Genomic DNA, 18,979 nt, shown 5'->3' on the forward strand with positions numbered 1-18,979 from the left:
ACAATGCAAAAAGTTTGACAGAAACTTACCCCATAAAAGAAAACCCTGTAGCAGAGTTATACAAGTTCTGAAGAAACATGAACGGTGCTTGCCTGTGCAAAGCACTATGCTAAAGTATTATGGGTGGCTGCGAGGGCATTGCTTTGTAGTGGTTAATGTGTACTAGGTGTTTACTTGGTGGTTGATCAATGTCCTAAATGTAAAAAGCCAAGTGTTTATGAAATTCTAATTTCTAGATATGACTTGGAGGTCTTTTGTTAAATGCAAATTTTGCCATTTTCCTCTCCTCCAAGAAAAGGGGTGTCCAGTCCTGCTCCTGGAAGGCCACCTTCCAGCAATGTTTAGCTCTAGCCCTGATTAAACACACATGAACCAGCTAATCAATGTCATCAGGATCACTTGGATCTTCCAAGCAGGTTTGTTAGAGCTAAACTATGCACAAAAGTTACTGTGTCCCAATACAGAGGCCACATTTGAAGACTGAATGCATTACAACAGTGAGACAAAGATCGGACCATCTCGAAGTCTCCTTAAAATGGGTCCTTGAAACATTCCTTCCCAGGACATGAAAGATACAGCAGATGGATCCTTCATGATCCAGACTTTCCCAAGATTCATTGTGATAACAGGATTCTTTTGAGCGGAAATGCTGGATTACACTTTTAAATGTAAGTACTGAGTTTCAAATCAATCAAATATCTAACATTACAAAAATGCACAAGGATGGATCGGAGGATGCAGCCTCTGAATTGGGATAATGCTAGGCACCCTAAACGTGCAGGTTTGGACACACCTGACCAAAAGCAAATCTTATGTCTGATCACTTAAACAAGTAATAGCATACATTTAACCAAAAAGTTCTTTTCCCTTGAACTGAGCAAACTGTTTGTGTTATAACATTCCATAATAAAACTGAGGTAGATAAGAGGATTGCTGCCAATGTTGCATCCCTTCCTTTCAATTAAATAGTTCCCACAAAGCTCTTGCTCCCTGTGGTTTAAGCGCCTCATAAGAGTCTCATATCGTTGTGATGGAGAATGTGGGCATGTCTCTTTAATGTGAGTGAATAACGGAGACCCTGATTCAAGCAGCTTTTATGACCTCGTTTTTGTTCTCTGCATGTGTCAAACAGTATGAACCGCTCTGGCTACCATAACCTGATGTGCAAGCTATAAAACCACAGTGAAGAATGGGATTCCTAATGAACTCCAGGATTATTGTGGACAGTGAAAATGTTGCATTGTGTATTTTAGCATGTAAGCTAATTTCACAGAGAGACTATTCAATTATCACACAAGACAGAATGGATTTCAGAGGGAATATTTGTATTGTTCCAAAATGAAGATTGACTTTCTAGAGCTCTGCTAAGGAAAGCTTTAAAGGGGTCATATGACATTGCTAAAAAAGAACATTATTTTGTGTATTTGGTGTAATGAAATGTGTTTATGCAGTTTAAGGTTCAAAAAACACATCATTTTCCACATACTGTACATTATTGTTTCTCCTCTATGTCCCGCCTTCTGAAAGACGTTGACTTTTACAAAGCTCATTGTTCTGAAAAATTAGGTGTAAGCTGATTGGCCAGCTATCTAGTGCATTGTGATTGGCCGAATACCTCAAGCGTGCAATGGAAATGTTGCACCCTTATGAGACAAAACCAATAAAAACCCATTACAAACGAGCCATCTGTAGCATCCAGTGGGGACATAATTACTGATTATAATAACTTATACTGTCTTTTTACATGTTGCATCATGCCGCGTAAACTTAAAACCATGTCTGCATTTGTGATCAGAGAAACAACAAACAACAAGCACTACTCTACACTGCTCAAAACTTGTGTTTGAATCGTCAGAGGCAAATCCTTTAAATATGAATACGTACTAACAGGCTGTGAGTCAACATTATTTGTCAGAACACTGGCGTTGTAGGCTACTCTCCAAGGAAACATTCCTCGTCCTCCATAAATTGTGCTGCTCACATCTGAATATTTGGGTTGAACTGTTCTGGAACAGTGTTGTAAAAACAACTTAACCACTGATTTCTAGTTGTGTCCTCTTTTAGAAGACCAAACAAAGTAGTGTCGCTTTCACAATGAAACATCGTCTCCACGACATGACGGCGGCAACAATACTACAGCGAGAATAAAAGTTACGATGCCGTGAACTTTTGGGCGGTGTTATGCAAATCTTCCTACACAGTGACGTAGACATGTGGGGGCGTGTTTAAACAAGGCGTTTTAGGAGGGCGTGGACGAGTCTTAACTTTTGTAAAGAATATCTCTTTGGGTTTGAGACTTTAGTCTTTGCAACAGCTTGTAACACTCCAAAGAGAAAGGACAACTTGAAATCGCATCATATGACCCCTTTAATGTTTGCTTGAGTTTGCCTTACAAGCATACAGGAATTTGTCTGTTTTCTTCCACAATATCAGGTATCAGATCTCTCACCTTAAGAATTATACCTCATTTTCTTTTCTTTTTTTTTTTTAATTATCATTGTAGAGCATTGTAGAGGATCCACTTTTAGGATAGTCAGACTATTAATGGCCATTAAGCATTACTAAGGCAGTTAAGTTGTGTGCACATTCAATATGACAAACAAGCGTTAGACTAAACAATACTTTGCAGAATTGTGTGAAAATGGAATATGTTAACATTCTTTAAACATTGTCCTATTGTGTTCTACAGAACAAAATAGCATATGAGTTTGAAATTTCATAAAAAAAAATGTTTGAGTGAACTATCCCTTTAGTGCAACGTAATAATATGTCTAAACATTGTTATATAGCAACCATGTCAGTCATAAAATCGGTCATAAATACATCTTTTGTTTAAAAAAAGAAAAAAAAAAACACATTAATTCCAAACAATAGTAAATCAAGCTTAAAATTATGTAACTACTGTTAGTAATCACCAAATTATTACCGTCTCTCTACCAGACTTACCATTTGTAACCCTACCGGGTGAAAGTTCAACCAGCACTTTTTCTACTCTAACTGCAATTAAACCCACTTTCAAGATAAAACTGTATAGTTCAACATGTCACTTACATTCCTTTCTTAAATGGTCGATGAACATTTTGTTGAATAAGTCCATACTGACGATGTTGAAGCAGTTGCAGCGTGTGAACACTTGTGGAGGAGTTGACCAAAGCTAAAGCTAATCCCAGCGAGCCATGCCTGGCACCAGAAACAACGCTAAGCAGCAGAAGATATGTTAGGATTAAGTAGAATTAGTCGACTATGCCATGAGCCTTTCCTCATTTAGATACTCATTGATACAGGTGCCAAAGCTAGTTAGAACAACTAAGAATATAACTCCAGGGGGACTACCTCTCTAACCCAAAGAAAGTAACCACACAGAGTAGCTTAGGAAGCATCTTTATCCTTTGTTAGGGGTTTTACACCAGAGAAAGCTCTTTCATGCAGTGTTTAGTGTTTATTCTTTTGAAATTGCAATTGTGTCTATGAATAAGGTACAAATGGTTGTGCTATTACTTTTTTTACAGCAAAAATGGCACAATTTCCTTTTTTTCAGTTGCAAGAACTATTAGGTGTTTTGGAAGATTCCTTAAAATTGTAATGCAGAGGAAGTAACAGCATTTGGAGCATTTCTTTTCCATTCATTTTTCACACAGTGGAAGGATAAGTATATAATCTTGTTCCATTTTTCTCAAATTTTACAAAAATTGTAGTGGTGCCTGACTACGTCTAGCTCAATCATTCAACCATGTTACGAGAGATACTGTATTAAGAACATGATCAAACAGAAATATAAGTTTATCGGCAACTAAACCAACATTTGGTCCCAAACTAACTAGCCCCCACTGAGGGATATTGTAATTTAGGCTAAATCTTCTATCATTTTACCTACTCTTGCAACATCTTTCTCTTGGGAGTGGCTCCTTTCACCCTTTGTTGTACAAAGAACACAAAACTCTGACTTCATTTTCAAAACAAATGTTGTACTCATTTGTAGAAAGTGGCAATTAAGTTACTCTGTTTCAGGATGCAGTCAAAAGAAGCACGTTGGCCTACCTGCTTTTTGGTAAAAACATGCAAAAATTAAGAAAACGACCAAATCCAACTCTTATTAAACATCATCTAAGCATGACAGGACATTATCGGTCATTATTTATGCAGAGAGTGATTAGCCTTCTAAACAGTGAGGCCACGCAGCATGTAACTGAGCACACGAAGAACTCAATGTAAACTGTCCGAGGATCTCTCCAGACATGTTCAATAATGCATTGAGTTTCTATATGTTACAAAACTCCATGACACAGAGACACAGGAGAAAACGAAAGATTAGACTAGCCCGCCACAGCACAAGACATTGGGTGTGAGTGTGTAACATGACCTCCCCTACCTATGGTACTTAGAGGTTATGAGGTGCATCAGCGTATGCATTTTTAAGTGGCCCTTGCTAAGTAAGCATCACTGTTGCTGCTCATACTTAAGGTCTGAGGTATCAATGTTAATGTACTCTTCAATTGGGCCAGTAAGCAACCACCTAAACACCATAACAACATTGCAATATTCTGGCAACCTCCTAGATCAACTGAACATTTTGTTAGAGAGTTTGCAAAAATAAAAAAAAGGAAACATAACTTTGTTTGCAATTAAATCCACAGAGTAAGATACCTTTTTTTTAAGGCTCCATGAAATCAGTTTTATTTCCCCCATACATTCTTTTTTTTCCCCATTTTACTATTACTATTATTATTATTTTTCTGGATTCCATGGTTTATGATTCAGTACAAACTTATCATAAAAATGATGTCTAATGAAATTAATTATTAAAACTTTAACAGCTTGATCGTTCATTTAAAATGTAATCAAATTAAATTAATTTAACAACAAAACATTACATTTTTATTATAGAATAAGATGATGCACAACAGAACTGCATAAATTCATTAAAAATACCTTGGTCGCATGATATTCCTTAAATAAAATATAAAAATATAAAAATATTTTAGTATGATATATTTGTATACAATAGTATATATCACAGTCATAATTTCTTCAAGTTAAATTGGACTTTTTGGCAAGTTGTTGTGAAGGTCTTTTATATATATATATATTATTGACATGCTCTCTACAGTCCTCAAACATTATATGTATGTGCATTTGTGTTCTGTTCTCTTCTTGCACACCATGATTGGTCAATTATGCACAAAGCTTGCACACTATGAGTGAAACTACTTTCAGTCATTACCTTCAGCAAGTATGAAAACAATAGTAAAACACTCCCATACAAAATCTGGTCATTAAAGGTCATTTAAAAATCCCGGTTCTATTTTATTTGCACATGTTGGTCTGTGCTTGTTTAGCATCCAGCTCAGTAAGGAAATTATGCAAATCAGGTAAAGCAAAAAATACCAAAATTTTGTACTGCACCACACATCTGATATACCCGGTTATAATGATCTTCTCTACAATTTGCTGAACTATTGCAGCCATAATCACAACAGAATATGCACAAACATTTCTTTAATAAAATTCTGTAAGGAAGGTAAAAGGCAAATAACAATACTTTTTTGTGAAAATGGTACAATCTAATAAAATTTACATATAAAGGAGGTGTGTTTGCCTCTAATTTAAATAAGGTGCAGCACTGTTTCAGTGTACTTAGCACCTGTATTGTAGGGTGCAAGGTCTTGCACTGAAATACGTTGTACAAAAATGGCACAATTATAAATGTAATGCAATAGTGAATTCACTGTATATTTGCATACCTGTTTTGCCCAGATGTCATCTCTGCCTGCTTTGTATCCAGAGAGCAATTTTATGAAAGTGCTCAGCACTCTGAAACATTTCAAAATAATACATTTTGTAGTATGGTAAGTCGCCTTATTTCACCTTTTTAAAGAACAAAAGCCAAAGCAACTTGAGGAGAGTAAGGAAACAGGAGCCAGGACCGCCAGGGGAAGAAAGGAGACCTGAGCTAACTTACAAGGCTGTGAGTGGGTTGAAGTTTCAGTTTAACCTTTGCAGGGCAAAGCATGCAGAGGAAAAGGAAGACAAAAGACTCATTTTAAGACAGCATTACAGCGACAACAATATTTTTGTATGTATGCTATATTTAACCTGTTGTACTATTATTACAGTATTATACAGTAATAATACTCTCTATACAGTATTATTAACAATTATAATATATTAATTTGCCATGCTACTGTAAAAATGACCAATTGCTTCCCAAGGTCACTCATCATCATTGAATCAAAAAAAAAAAAAAAAAATTAACTCATGTTTACCTGAAACTTTAGATGCAAATCAAGCCACATCCCTATGAAGTCTCATTGTGGCAAAGTCATGTATTAAACAAAGGCACATGTACAAGCACACATTCAAAGCACCGAATTTAAGCCAGTCCCACACCTGAAGGCATAAGCAAATCACTCAAATTTGGTTATCTAGCCCTGCCCTTACTAAGTTCATTGAAGACATTAAAAAGAAATGCATTCAACATAACTAATACAACTCAAATGCAAAAAAGCCAGTTCCACAGATAGCTCTAATGTTTGTCTTTTGTAAAAACAGATCATGTTTTTTTTCTCTGTTAGCAAAGAACTACAATGTGTTTAACTAATACTGCAGTGTCCCTAATTCTGCAACAACCTAGAAACACCTGCTTTAAGATCCAAACATTGAAGCAAAAGGTAAAAGCCCACAGCATGCAAGTAAACGAACTTCAACTTACAGTTTGCCGCTGCTTCTACATGCTCAGGTATCAATCAGTCATAGCCTCCTGTTGCAGAGGAAGGCGACTGTGCTAGTTACTGCCTACAGTTAGGTTATCTCTCTGTATTATGTATTATTCATCAACAAAAAGTAACACAATATTGTACAATATCCCAACATGCTTGGCTTCTGACCGTTGCTTTAATATCAGCTCGATGTTGCTGCTAGGCTGAGGTTACCTATGGAAGAAGGCATGCAATATCACTTGCAGATGACATATTAAAACAGGCAAATGTTTGGACACTCATACTGTAAAAGGTGCAATAGGGCATGACACCAGACATCAGGCTATATAGCAGTGTGATAGAGTTTCTACCTACAGTGCAGGCACTAAATAAGAGCAGGGTAAGGAAAGACAGTTTGATTTCTTTGAGGTTATGCTATTGTTCTGTTCTGACTCAACCTACAATGACTCTAAGAGTGCAACAGATGGTACTGTGATTGCTACTACATCCAAGCCTGCACTGCTGAAAAGATTTAATGTGACTTATCTATCTTAGAGAGACATCTAGTGTCTTCACTTCTGGCAATGACAGCACCATTACCAAGCAGACAGGGTTATTTCAGTATCAGAGATATATATAGTTGCTGCATTTGTAGCATTTTATTTGTACCATTTCACAGGAGTGCCAAAGTTTTTTTTGAAAGCTAAAGTAATAAAAGGTATCCAGACTACGTGTCCTATGTAGGGTTGCCTATGTAGGAGCCTGTTCCAGCATCTTGGGCTGAAAGAATCAAAAAAATCTGGATGGGTGGATGGCCAGCCCATCACATGGTTAATACACACAGATATACACACATGTATCTGTTCTGCATGTTTTTGGATTATAGGGAAAACCAGAGCAGAAACATGCAAACTTCACACAGAAAGACCTCCTGTGACTCAAACCAGAGACTTTCTCGCTGCAAGCCAACACTTTTACCCTGAGCAACATCTTTAGCTTCTAAATTATGTAACTGCAAGACCAACTTTAGCCAAAACCAACTTACAAACTAAAGAGATTTTTACATTTTCTTAAGAAAATGTGGTTTTACTTTATTTTAATGGTCCCTTTAACACATTCCATTTACTATAAATAATGTTGCACCTACATATCTACTAGATCTCACTACAGAGTGTTAGTAGAGTATTAGTAGACATGTAGGGTTACGGTTAGATTAAAGGGATAGTTCACCCAAAAATGAAAATTCTGTCATTAATTACTCACCCTCATGTCGTTCCAAACCTGTAAGACCTTCTTTCATCGTTGGAACACAAATTAAGATATTTTTGGATGAATTCCAAGAGCTCTCTGACCCTCCCATAGACAGCAAGGATCCTAACATGATCAAAGTCCAGAAACGTAGTAAGGACATCATTAAAACAATCCATGTGACGTAATTTTATGAAGCTACAAGAATACTTTTTGTGTGCAAAAAAAAAAAAAAAAAAAGATTTTATTCAAGCATTCGTCTCCTCCACATCACCCTGGTGCCATTTTGGAGTTTATCACATACGCAAACAACATATGCTGTTGTGTGTCAGCAGCACCGTACACAGATACGTTGTTTACGTTGTTTACACTTTGATCTGATTGTAAACCATGTATCTGCGTACATACATTGCTGATGTAACATTAACTTTTTAATTTTTTTAAAGAACCACTTCAAGAACTCTATACAGCTAAAACTACGAAGATGGTTCTTTGCTGAACCCAAGGTGTTGCAAAGACCCAAATTAGACCTATAACAATGTACCAGTTCATAGACTTGTTACGTGCCACATACAAATGCAAGCCATCAATCTATTCTACCCTTCTCTGCATCGATCAACACTGACTTCCATTCTCTCTTTGCTTGAGTGGATGTCCAGTAAGTTACAGCATTCAACTCCCGTTATAATTCCCAATTATTGGGAAGCACAGACAAGCATCTTTTTCTCTGTCAATCAATTTCAGCAGCCTTTCACACTTCACCGGTGACAACACTCACCAACAGGGGCTGCTGCGCAACCTCTATGTGCCTGTTTATCTGTGTGGCCTGCGGAGATAGAGCATTATACCCGAAGAGCTGCAGAAAGCTGAAATATTCATGGCTGCTTCTCTGTTTCTCTTGTTTGTTATGAAGCTCCTGTGGTGTTCATTAGGTCCCTCCCTTGCCCGAGGTTCAGTTTTCAAACCGGAGGAGACACCAGACGCCATGCTGCTCGCTTGCTGTGTGCACCCCAGTGGGACTCTGTCAGAAGATGCCGATACCTCTTCCTGTGTACCTTCATCATCTCTTTTTACCCTCCCTGTCACTTTCCTTCCTTCCCTTTCTCTCTTTAACACTTTCTCTCATATGACTAGCCCAAGCAAACATCATAATTCGAAGCAGTGAGAAAAAGCCAGCACTGATGTTTCAACCTCTAGAAAGAGGACCATCAATCACAAGCTGATGGGAGGACCAGAGGCAATCAATAACTCTGTATGAAGTCGTTCACGTCTCGGCCCATGAGGAGGCCCCTCGTCATGCATCACACTGACACATCCCCGCCCCCTCTTCAGGTCTCCCTGGCCTCTGACGGCCTTCATTTCCAAAGGGGTCCAATTTGATCAGGCTCCTTAAGTGGTGCTCCCTCAACTGGATCTCCCAGGCTTGAGTTACCACAGCTAAAGTGCCTCATTTCCTGCTCTGTTGGGTTACAAATGGTGCGGTCCAACCCACAGGCGGAGACACAGCAGTGGCCATAATGACCCCATGATTAGTGTGGGCACAGGGCCCACAACCTACTTGGACTGAATCTCTGTACAAAAGTCGGCCCCTCATTTCAGACAATGAGCCAGACAGACACATTACCTGTTCTGGGCTCTTATTCAAAGTGGAAAAGCACAGCCTCTACGATTCACCAACTCCCCAAAAAATACTTATGCATTATAGTGGTGGCAGTGTGTTGCTATACAGTTGCTAAAGTGCTCTGAATGTCTTAAATGTGCAGCTATGCAGATGTTTGGGTGTTATGGGTGATTGCTAGGCCATTTTTGAAGTTGTTGCAAAAATGGTACAAAAGCTGTCACTGGGGACGGTACATTTTTAAAAGGTATACTTTTGTACCTTATTTAGCCATGAAGGGTGCATATTAAAACCTAAAAGGTACATATTCTTGTTTTATTACCTTTTGAAAGCGTACCACTTTTGTACCCCTTTTTTTGAGAGTCTAGGTAAAAATAAAGTTCACCCCCAAGTCTCTCCATCTGAATATGCTTATGCAAAAAGCAATATGTTCAATAAGTAGTATGTCCAAATGCACAGTATTCAGTAAGATTCTGAAATGTGCATCTGTATCCAGTAAATACTCTCAATTTGTCTCACTCTTGTGATATTCTGGTTTATATGGAAGTTTAATACTTGGTGGTTTGTTCCAATCAATAATCCTCATTTTATGAAATATTGATAGTAAGCACTACACATAATAATATTTAATGAGACCTTGAAAAAAAGTGGAATGCAATGATTGGCTGTGACCAGCTGTTAGTGACAATAAAAGTAAAGGTACTGAGTGAATACCAAAAATCAACCAGCCCAGCAGTCTGTTATTCTGCAATGTATCAATGATTATAATCTATTGGTGATCCTTTGCCTTTTGTAATTAAACAGATTTTGCAGGTTGCATTGCCAAACGTGAAATTATCAGCAAGACCCTGTCAAAGCAGGTTATGAAGATATGAAGATGAATTAAAGACTTTAATTAATCAATCCAGAGAAACATAAGTCATACGCTCTCCATTGGACTGTGGGCTGATGCTTTAGGCATATGCTCGCCTTACATTTGTGGTTCATCATCCCTCTCTGAACATTATTCACTCACTGTTTGACATTTTATGCTTGCCATTTCCTTACAATGACAAAGAAGATCATAATGAGAAAAAAAGGCCATGCCGACAGATGCCTAATGCAAGATGCTCATGGTTATTAAGATATGAAATAGGGCTCATTAATGCTCAGACTCTAGCAGAACATTATGTTCCCTTTATGTATGACTTGATAAATGTATCAGATAAAACATTAAATTATTAATATAATAAATATAGTTTGTAAAGATGCAATTATTTTTTGTTAACAGGAAACAACAGTACATTCATTAGTATTGTATTAGTAATTCCATGATTAAATTTCGAAATCATAAAATATGATTTAAATTTATTTTATGAAAATTATACTTTATATTCATATGATCAAATAAGCTAATGGTCGATCCTCACTAAGGAATGGCTAACTTCAGCTTTGTTATTTCCATCCTATTCACTTCTGTAAGCATAAAAATCTACAGAGAAGCTGCAGAGTTCCAGAGGAACAGAACAGAACAGAATTGACCAGTATAATCATACTTCATTTTCACTAAACAATTTATGGACTGCAAATCTGATTATGAAAAACCAGTGTCTATTTATGCATAAGGGAAAAAGCTGACCTTTATCTCGTCACGCATCATTTGTGTAAACTGTTAGCTTCAACAGCAGAAGACACACAGCTGTCTCTTCATATTCATCTCATCATTTTATTTTTTTCTTAGCTTCTTTCCACAATCAGAGCATCACAGCTGGAGAGCCAGTGTATTTACACAGTCATCGTGATTGTTTCCATACACACTTGAGTCTGTGCTGTTGTGAGGCAGGTGTGGATTCAAATGGCTTTGCCTCAGGGTGACAAGCATGTCAAATTCATCAAATCCCCCAAAACTGAAGGGCCAACCAAGGTTAATTTACTCATCAAAATCCAGATTTGACTTTTTGTGGTTTTCTACTTTATATCTAAACAGTTAAATGTATTTTTTTTTTTAAATAAATTGAATTAACTGTAAAAAGAAAGTTTAAATAGTAATAGCAAGCCTTAGCAATCTAATAATTTGTCTTTACTTTGGAAAAACAGCTCTTGACTCAATTATTTGAGTTATGCTCTAAATAATTGCTTGTCATTTCAGAATAGCAATTCTAATATATATATATATGTGTGTGTGTGTGTGTGTGTGTGTGTGTGTGTGTGTGTGGCAGGTACAATGCAAAAGGCATAATAATAAAAGGCATGTAATTCATTATATATGACAGCAGAAATGCATGAGGAACAGTTTGTCTAACACACATTTACTGTAGCATGATGACTTTAATTGTTTATAACTGTGAGTACAGATGTATCAGAGTGTGGCTTCATGTCTTTAAAAAAACACTATAATTAGTATTTCATTCCTCCTACCCATTTCAATCACGTCCAAGTCCAATAATTAACCTCACAAGGTTGTGAAATCCTACAAAAACAAATTTACTATTCATTGCATGAGCAGTGGACAATGCAGCAGAAAAAAATAAAAATAATAATAAATAAATAAAGAGAGAGAGAGAGAGAGAGAGAGAGAGAGAGAGAGAGAGCAATGAAATAATGTAAATTTAACCTGAATAAAGAGAAAACATCATAAATGAGATAATAATAAGATATGAGATCTCTACAATATCTCAAAATGTGTTAAAATGTGCCAAATTAGTCAGCAGTGTCAATATATTTGTTTGGAGAATATAAATTATAAATAGCTAATAGAATAAACAGAATATAAATAAATACTTTAGAGCTATAAAATTAACAAAGCACAGATCTGAGAAATTTCCTGAGAAATGTTTGCATTGAAAAATCTGTGCATTATTCATTTTATAGTTCTAAACTATTTATACTCTCCCAAAAAAATATCAACAGAAACATCTAAGACAACTAATTAAACAACCATTTCCATTCAGTTAACTAGCTAAAAAAAAAAAAAACTTTGGGGATTCCTACAAACACAATAGAAATTCCATACACATTACTTCAAAAGTCACTTCCTTTTTCAGACCAACTAACGTAGCTATCAAAATGTTCTGAAAGACATATTAATAAAAGTCAAACAGTGAAAATAAAGATGAACAATGTTTTGCAGTGTATGAACAAAGTTTTAGATTTAACGATGGATTCTTGGAAAGATATCAAATATAGTGGAGCTATGGTGGAAATAGAGTTGTTCTTACCAGAGGTGAATGCAGCTGTCTCCAGACATGGTTGGACAGTTCTGCACCGAACGATTTGGATATGTGAGGCTGCTTTTAACACAATTATCTCATCCAAAGTGAAGTGGCTTCAGTGGGCGAAAGCATCTTAGCCCACACACTGGACTCAAGACCAGATAATAATCATAATAACCATCATTCAGAACAGCTCCATCATAAAATGTCAGATCGGTGGGAATGTACGAGGAGTTTAGCAATTGGGAAACAAGGACGACAAATCTGAAATGGAAAATAAACATGCATTATGACACATTGCTCAGATGTTCTTTAATAGTGTGAAATACTTCATGGAGTTCAGTTGTTTCAGTTAAGCTTCAGCTTCATTCCATGATGTTTCTCCTAAAATTCCTTACACAAAAAATACACACAGGCACAAATTGCATACAGTAAGAGTCCAGGGATTTAAAATGAATTTGGACCCATAGCTCATGTGTGATCATTGAGAATTTAATTTGATGAAAAATTGCAGGCTTGACAAATCCACACACAATTTGAGACATTATTGAGATACTCAATATTAGAGAAGATACATTTGAAACGAATAGGATCTTTTTGTCAGGAGAAACATCTGAGAAGGAGATTTAAACATTCCATGTGCCATTTAATCTATTTTCTATGTAGTAGAAACAGGAGACATGAGATTGAGGTCTCATTTGAAATCTATTCTTTCCTAATGCTTTTAGTGATGTCCCATTGGCTCTGAAAAATACTCTGATAAAGTCACAATTGTAACCAATACAATACAGACATTTTGAAGTCAATATATTCCCTGCTGAAACTCATTACTCATGCATGCCATCAACTGATGTGCCTTCATTGCTACACTGTAACAAACAAATAAAACATCCAGCAAAAAAATCTAAATTCTAAAACGTTCCAGAGGAATTAATACTTCTGTTTTAACGGAGGGAGAGTGAGATAGAGTGTCTGAAAAAAGATTTGTGAAAAGCCATGGATTCTCTTGGCAGGTTTGATGGGCGCTGAGGGTTGCAGCACGCGTCAATAGACTGATGTGGCCAATGATGAGGCCATTGTCGTGCAGGGGGACGTGAGTTGAATGTGTTCCTTCTGGAGCGCCGCTAAATCTGCTCAGCATTGTGAGGGGCTACTGGAGCATGACTCCCCCCTGCTGCTGCTGGAGATAGCAGATGTACTGCTTTACCAGCTCCTTATTCACAAAAGTAGCTCAATCTGACCACCGCCATCATATCACATTACTTTCAGGCTTCTGTCTGCCGTTTCTGTCTCTTTACCTTTTCTCAGATGATAGTGTTTTCTCAGTTCAAATATAATTTTGTAATGTTTGATCATTAAAAGCAGGCTGGCAAAAAGTCTCACAATTTATTTCCAGAAAATGATGCATGATGGGATACATTACCAGTGTTGCCAATTCGGCTACTTTGTAGCTAGATTAGTGACTTCCCCACCCCTTTTGAGACTCTTTTCAAAAGTTTAGGGACAAAAATAACAACTTCTTGGACAAACCTTATCTAAGTTCTCATCTTGCCCACTGATCTACAGTCATCTTTATATAGATCAGTGAATTTGCCATTATGATGTCATCTAGTGACATTTAGCTACCAGTTTAGCTACTTTCAATTGAAAGCAGTTGACAACACTGATTAGGCCTCGAATAGCATTTTGGAGTGTGGATTTAGTGTGCGCTATGGTGTTTTGTGCTGCGCTTTGGCCTTTTAAGACCTGGGACAGTTTTACGCACTTACTTCCTGTTGCACACACGCACTCTCAAGTGGCCAAGACCGCAAGTGTGGGTATTTGGACAAGATATGACTATATTGGTCCAATGTCGCAACACGTAAGTGTGAGTAAACATGTTTTTTTACCTATATTGAATTGTCTGTTCCATTGCCTATTATAAATAAAAAGACTATTCCTTCCAAATCATGATATTTTTAATGTAAAAAACAAACCAAAAAAAAAAACCTTTAAAATTGGACCTCAGAGAACTTTTTCAAATAAAATAATAATAAAAAAATAGTTCATGACCCCTTTAAATGAATAAAGCATAATCATTTTTAAATCAAACTCAATCATCCGGAGATATTACAGACTTCTCCCTGGTGATGTATGTCGGGATCCAATTACTTACTGCTTAAACCCCACCACTTTCAAAAAGCTTGACCTCAAGCTCAAATTCAGATCAGTCTTTATCCAATCAACAACCAATGGATAAAAAAAATAGGGCAGGGACTTTTTTCTTTTACAATAATGTTTCACTTACATGTATGTCACTAAACAATAAAAAATCTGTTGCTACTTCCATAATGCCACAACTTAAAGGTTAAATGTAGATACTGAGAGCAACAGACATAGATTTTTTTTCATTGCTTTAATCTGCTGTACAAAACTGCAGAATTAACCCTACAAAATTCGACTTAAAGACACATCACAATGTGAAACACAAAAACACGTGTGGTCTGTGCTTCATTTTTGAGGCTGGTTAACATGGGCTGCTGAATTTTACTGCATTTGATGTGGTTTGTTTGAAGTCATTATGCAGTGCCTTGATTGAATCTGTATTTACAGACATCTTTGATGTACAAATTGAATTCTACATTTCATCTACATATGAAGTGAACTTCAATCTCCACAGGAAATGGTTCATCATTTCTTTAATGATTTAATCAAACCTGTATTATCCACACATAAATGGCATTTGAATAAATGCCTGGCTTATGGGGAAAAAACAGTGAATTAACAAAGTTAAACATGCTTTACTTTTAGAACTGTCACAAAAAATCCTAAAATAACAGCCTATAACTAACTCTGGCTCATGTAGGGTCACTTTACTGACTCAAACACACGTCTGGAAGTTTTTAGTGATCCTATAAACTACAGGCAGGTGAGTTTTTAATCAGAGTTGGTGCTAAACTCTGCAGGAAAGTGGACCCCGAGGGCCAGAGTTGAGATCCCCTGCTGTAGACCTTGAGCTGGTTCTTGTAAGTTTAATTAGAGCTAGGTGGCTCTCTATGAGCAGGACTGGACACCCCTGCTATAACTAAAACTACATCAGGGATAGACAACTTTGGTCCTAGAAGACCACTGTCCTGCAGAGTTTAGCTTCAACTCCGATAAAATCTCACCTGCCTGTAGCTTTCTAATGATCTTGAAGACATTGATCAGCTTGTTCAGGTGTGTTTGATTAGGGTTGGAGCTAAACTCTGCAAGACAGTGGCCCTCCAGGACTGAAGTTGCCCATCCGTGACCTACAGTACTTCACTGTAAAGTCAGACAAGAGTTCTCATTATATACTTTTACATACATATATATAAAAAATCAAACCATATCCAAAAATATTTATGCCGTTTCATAACCTCTGGTAGGCTGACTACTAAGTAGACAGCTGGAGATTATGTTATGTGTCAGCAAGAAACCCTTGACAGAAAGAGCAAATGGCTCCTCAAGCCTTCAGAGACTTGTATAACACTTTATCCATATCTATCCGCCAGAAGGATGAGATGAGTCTTACACCAGCATTAAGAATACTGCAATATGACTAACATCAGTGGTACAGTTATAATTTTATTAATTGCCACCATGATGCTACAGTGTAGGTGGTTTCCAGGGCATTGTCATGCAGTTTTTAGGGTGTTTAGAGTGGTTTTAGTGGATTTCATGTGATTGCTACAACTTTTATAGAGTGGTTTCCGGGCTGTTGCTAAGGCAAGCTTTGTGGTTGCTTACTGGCCCAAATCAACTATACGCAATGCCAGCCCAGGCTTGCTCCTAGAAGGCAACCTTAGTTTAAGGTTTAAGGTCTTTAGAATTACTAGCCATGCATCCATACAGTATATGCCTACTTCCCCACTAGTTTTTTTTCCCCCCACTACCTTGATTAGCTTGTCCAGGTGTGTTTGGTTAGTTTAATTGGTTGGAGCTAAGCTCTGCAGGAAAGTGGATCTCAGGGAACAGCTTTGCCACCCCCGCTGTACAAACTTGCAGGTGTGTAGGAGCTAAACTTCAGGAGCAGGATTGGACACCCCTGATCTACAGATATGGCTCAGGACCCCCCTTCAGAGAAAGTCTGTTGCCTTGTCCAAATACCCACACTTGAGGTCTTTGCACTTGATCACTTGACTACTTATATGACGTATTTCTTGTATTTGGCCCAAGTGTTCAAGTGAGGATGAAGACCATAAGTGTGTGTACAACTGTTCATTACCTGATGGGACACACTTTAATTTCTGGTGCTTCTAATTAAGTGATAAAAAGCAGTTGCAAATGATGTACAAAATAAATATAGGCTACTCAGCTCTGCACCAACAAAATGTGTAGCACTTTGTTTTACTACCAAATTATATGTAATATCTGATTAATATTAATATTTAACTTACATTGGAAAGGTGTCCGTGACATCTCGCGATCTTGGCAAAAAGTCTCGCAAATTATTTCAGCAACATGATGCATGATGGGATACACTAAGTCTTGAATACCGCTCCGGAGTGTGTATTTAGTGTGCGTTAAGGGCACTGCGCTTTGGGATTTTTAAGATCTGGACAGTCTTGTGCACTTACTTCCTGTCACGCGTACGCGCTCTCAAGTGGCCAAGACCGCAAGTGTGGGTATTTGGAGGCAGAGGTGCCCAATCCTGTTCTTGGAGATGTAACTTCCTGCAGAGTTTAAGGCCCTGTTATTAAGATGCATTTAGGTTGATCTGATTACAAATGAATGATGCTAAATACAGGTGTAAACACAGTGTAAGACATTTTTGAGCTTGTCCACTTTTGATAACTTCCATAGGTAGTTCAAAGCTAATTCGAATGGATTGCTCTCAGTTTGGACACTCATGTAATCAAATGCTTTCGAACAGCCATCAAAACTGCCTCCGCTCTGCCTAGTGACCTCATTCTGAAACATTACGGGACATGTTGTTGTAGCCAGAGAGGTTTAAATTTTGCTGTCTGAAATCGTAACTTTGGAATAAAGATGAATAAATGTCAATGTCCTTTTACCAGTCCTGATTCTAAAACAAACCCACAGTGTTTGACAGAGTTTTGTGGCTATCACAGCAGAAATGAAAGCTGCTGATCTTCGTACTGTTTTCCGTTGTCTCCTTCCACATTCTTATGTAAAGTGTGAAGGCTTATTTCACAATTAATAGTTTGAAAGATAAGAAAAAAAGCACATAGATATACTTACCTATAGCCCCTCCCTTAAAATCAGGAGAAAAGTGGTCAAAAGTGGACAGAAGAGATGGATTAAAAAAAACAGGTGTGAACAAGAATGTGTCTCCCTTTTCTCCCAAAATGCATCTTAATACCAGGTGTAAACGGGGACTAATTCTAACCCTGCTCCAATACATCTGCTTAAGTTCTCCTGAAGATTTTAATTAGCTGGTTCAGTAGTGTTTGATCAGCGTTTGAAGCTTTGCTGGATAGTAGATCTCCAGAAACAGGATTGGGAACCCCTGGTCTGATGGCATTTTTTCCAACTTTTTTATTGTCGACCATGATCACTCAGAAATATAATAGCAAACTCTGCATTATTTGACACAACTTTCATGTCTGTAGTGCCAACATTACAGGACAATTTACACATTAAGGTTTAGTACTCAAGGTTAGAGAAAAAAAAAACTTCTAACCTTAAATCTGAGCAATAGGACAATGACGCTTTTCTAACCAAATACTATTAATTAAAGGGATACTCCACTCCAAAATGAAAATTTTGTCAATCACTTACCACCATGTCGTTCCAAACGCGTAAAAGCTTGAGGCTTGAGACTGTCCCATAGACTGCCAAGTAAATAACAGTGTCAAGGTCCAGAAAAGGTATGAAAGTCGTTGTCACAATACTCCATCTGCCATCAGACCTGCAATCTGGGTTATATGAAGTGACAGGAACATTTTTTGTAAGTGAAGAAAACAAAAATAACGACTTTATTCAATAATTCTTTTGTCAACGGTCTCCTCTGTGTCTCTCCATACCAACATGCTTCGTATGCTCTTCTGTATCATACAAACCACAAGGATGCACTGTTTCTACATGCATTTAGCTTTGATTTGAAATAAAACAGCGCATCCTTGTGGCACGGATGACACAGAAGAGCATACACAGCATACGGTGATATGGAGACACAGAGGAGACTGTTGACAAAGGTATTATTGAATAAAGTCATTATTTTTGTTTTCTTCCCTTACAAAAAGTGTTCCCGTCACTTCATA

The 18,979-nt window shown here is 37.3% G+C and overlaps 1 protein-coding gene across 1 annotated transcript in view; it reads right to left on the reverse strand.

Moving 5' to 3' along the window:
• The window catches only part of LOC109050412 (myosin-IIIb), an 81,710-nt gene extending 68,824 nt beyond the window's left edge, over positions 1-12,886 (reverse strand). The window contains 1 exon segment of the mRNA XM_042752053.1: positions 12,759-12,886. Coding sequence (XP_042607987.1) covers positions 12,759-12,787 — 29 coding nt within the window. The 5' untranslated portion in view covers positions 12,788-12,886.
• Between the last annotated feature and the right edge of the window lie 6,093 nt (positions 12,887-18,979).

This window comes from Cyprinus carpio, chromosome B24, assembly GCF_018340385.1.
Source record: "Cyprinus carpio isolate SPL01 chromosome B24, ASM1834038v1, whole genome shotgun sequence".
In the NCBI taxonomy this organism is placed as follows: domain Eukaryota; kingdom Metazoa; phylum Chordata; class Actinopteri; order Cypriniformes; family Cyprinidae; genus Cyprinus; species Cyprinus carpio.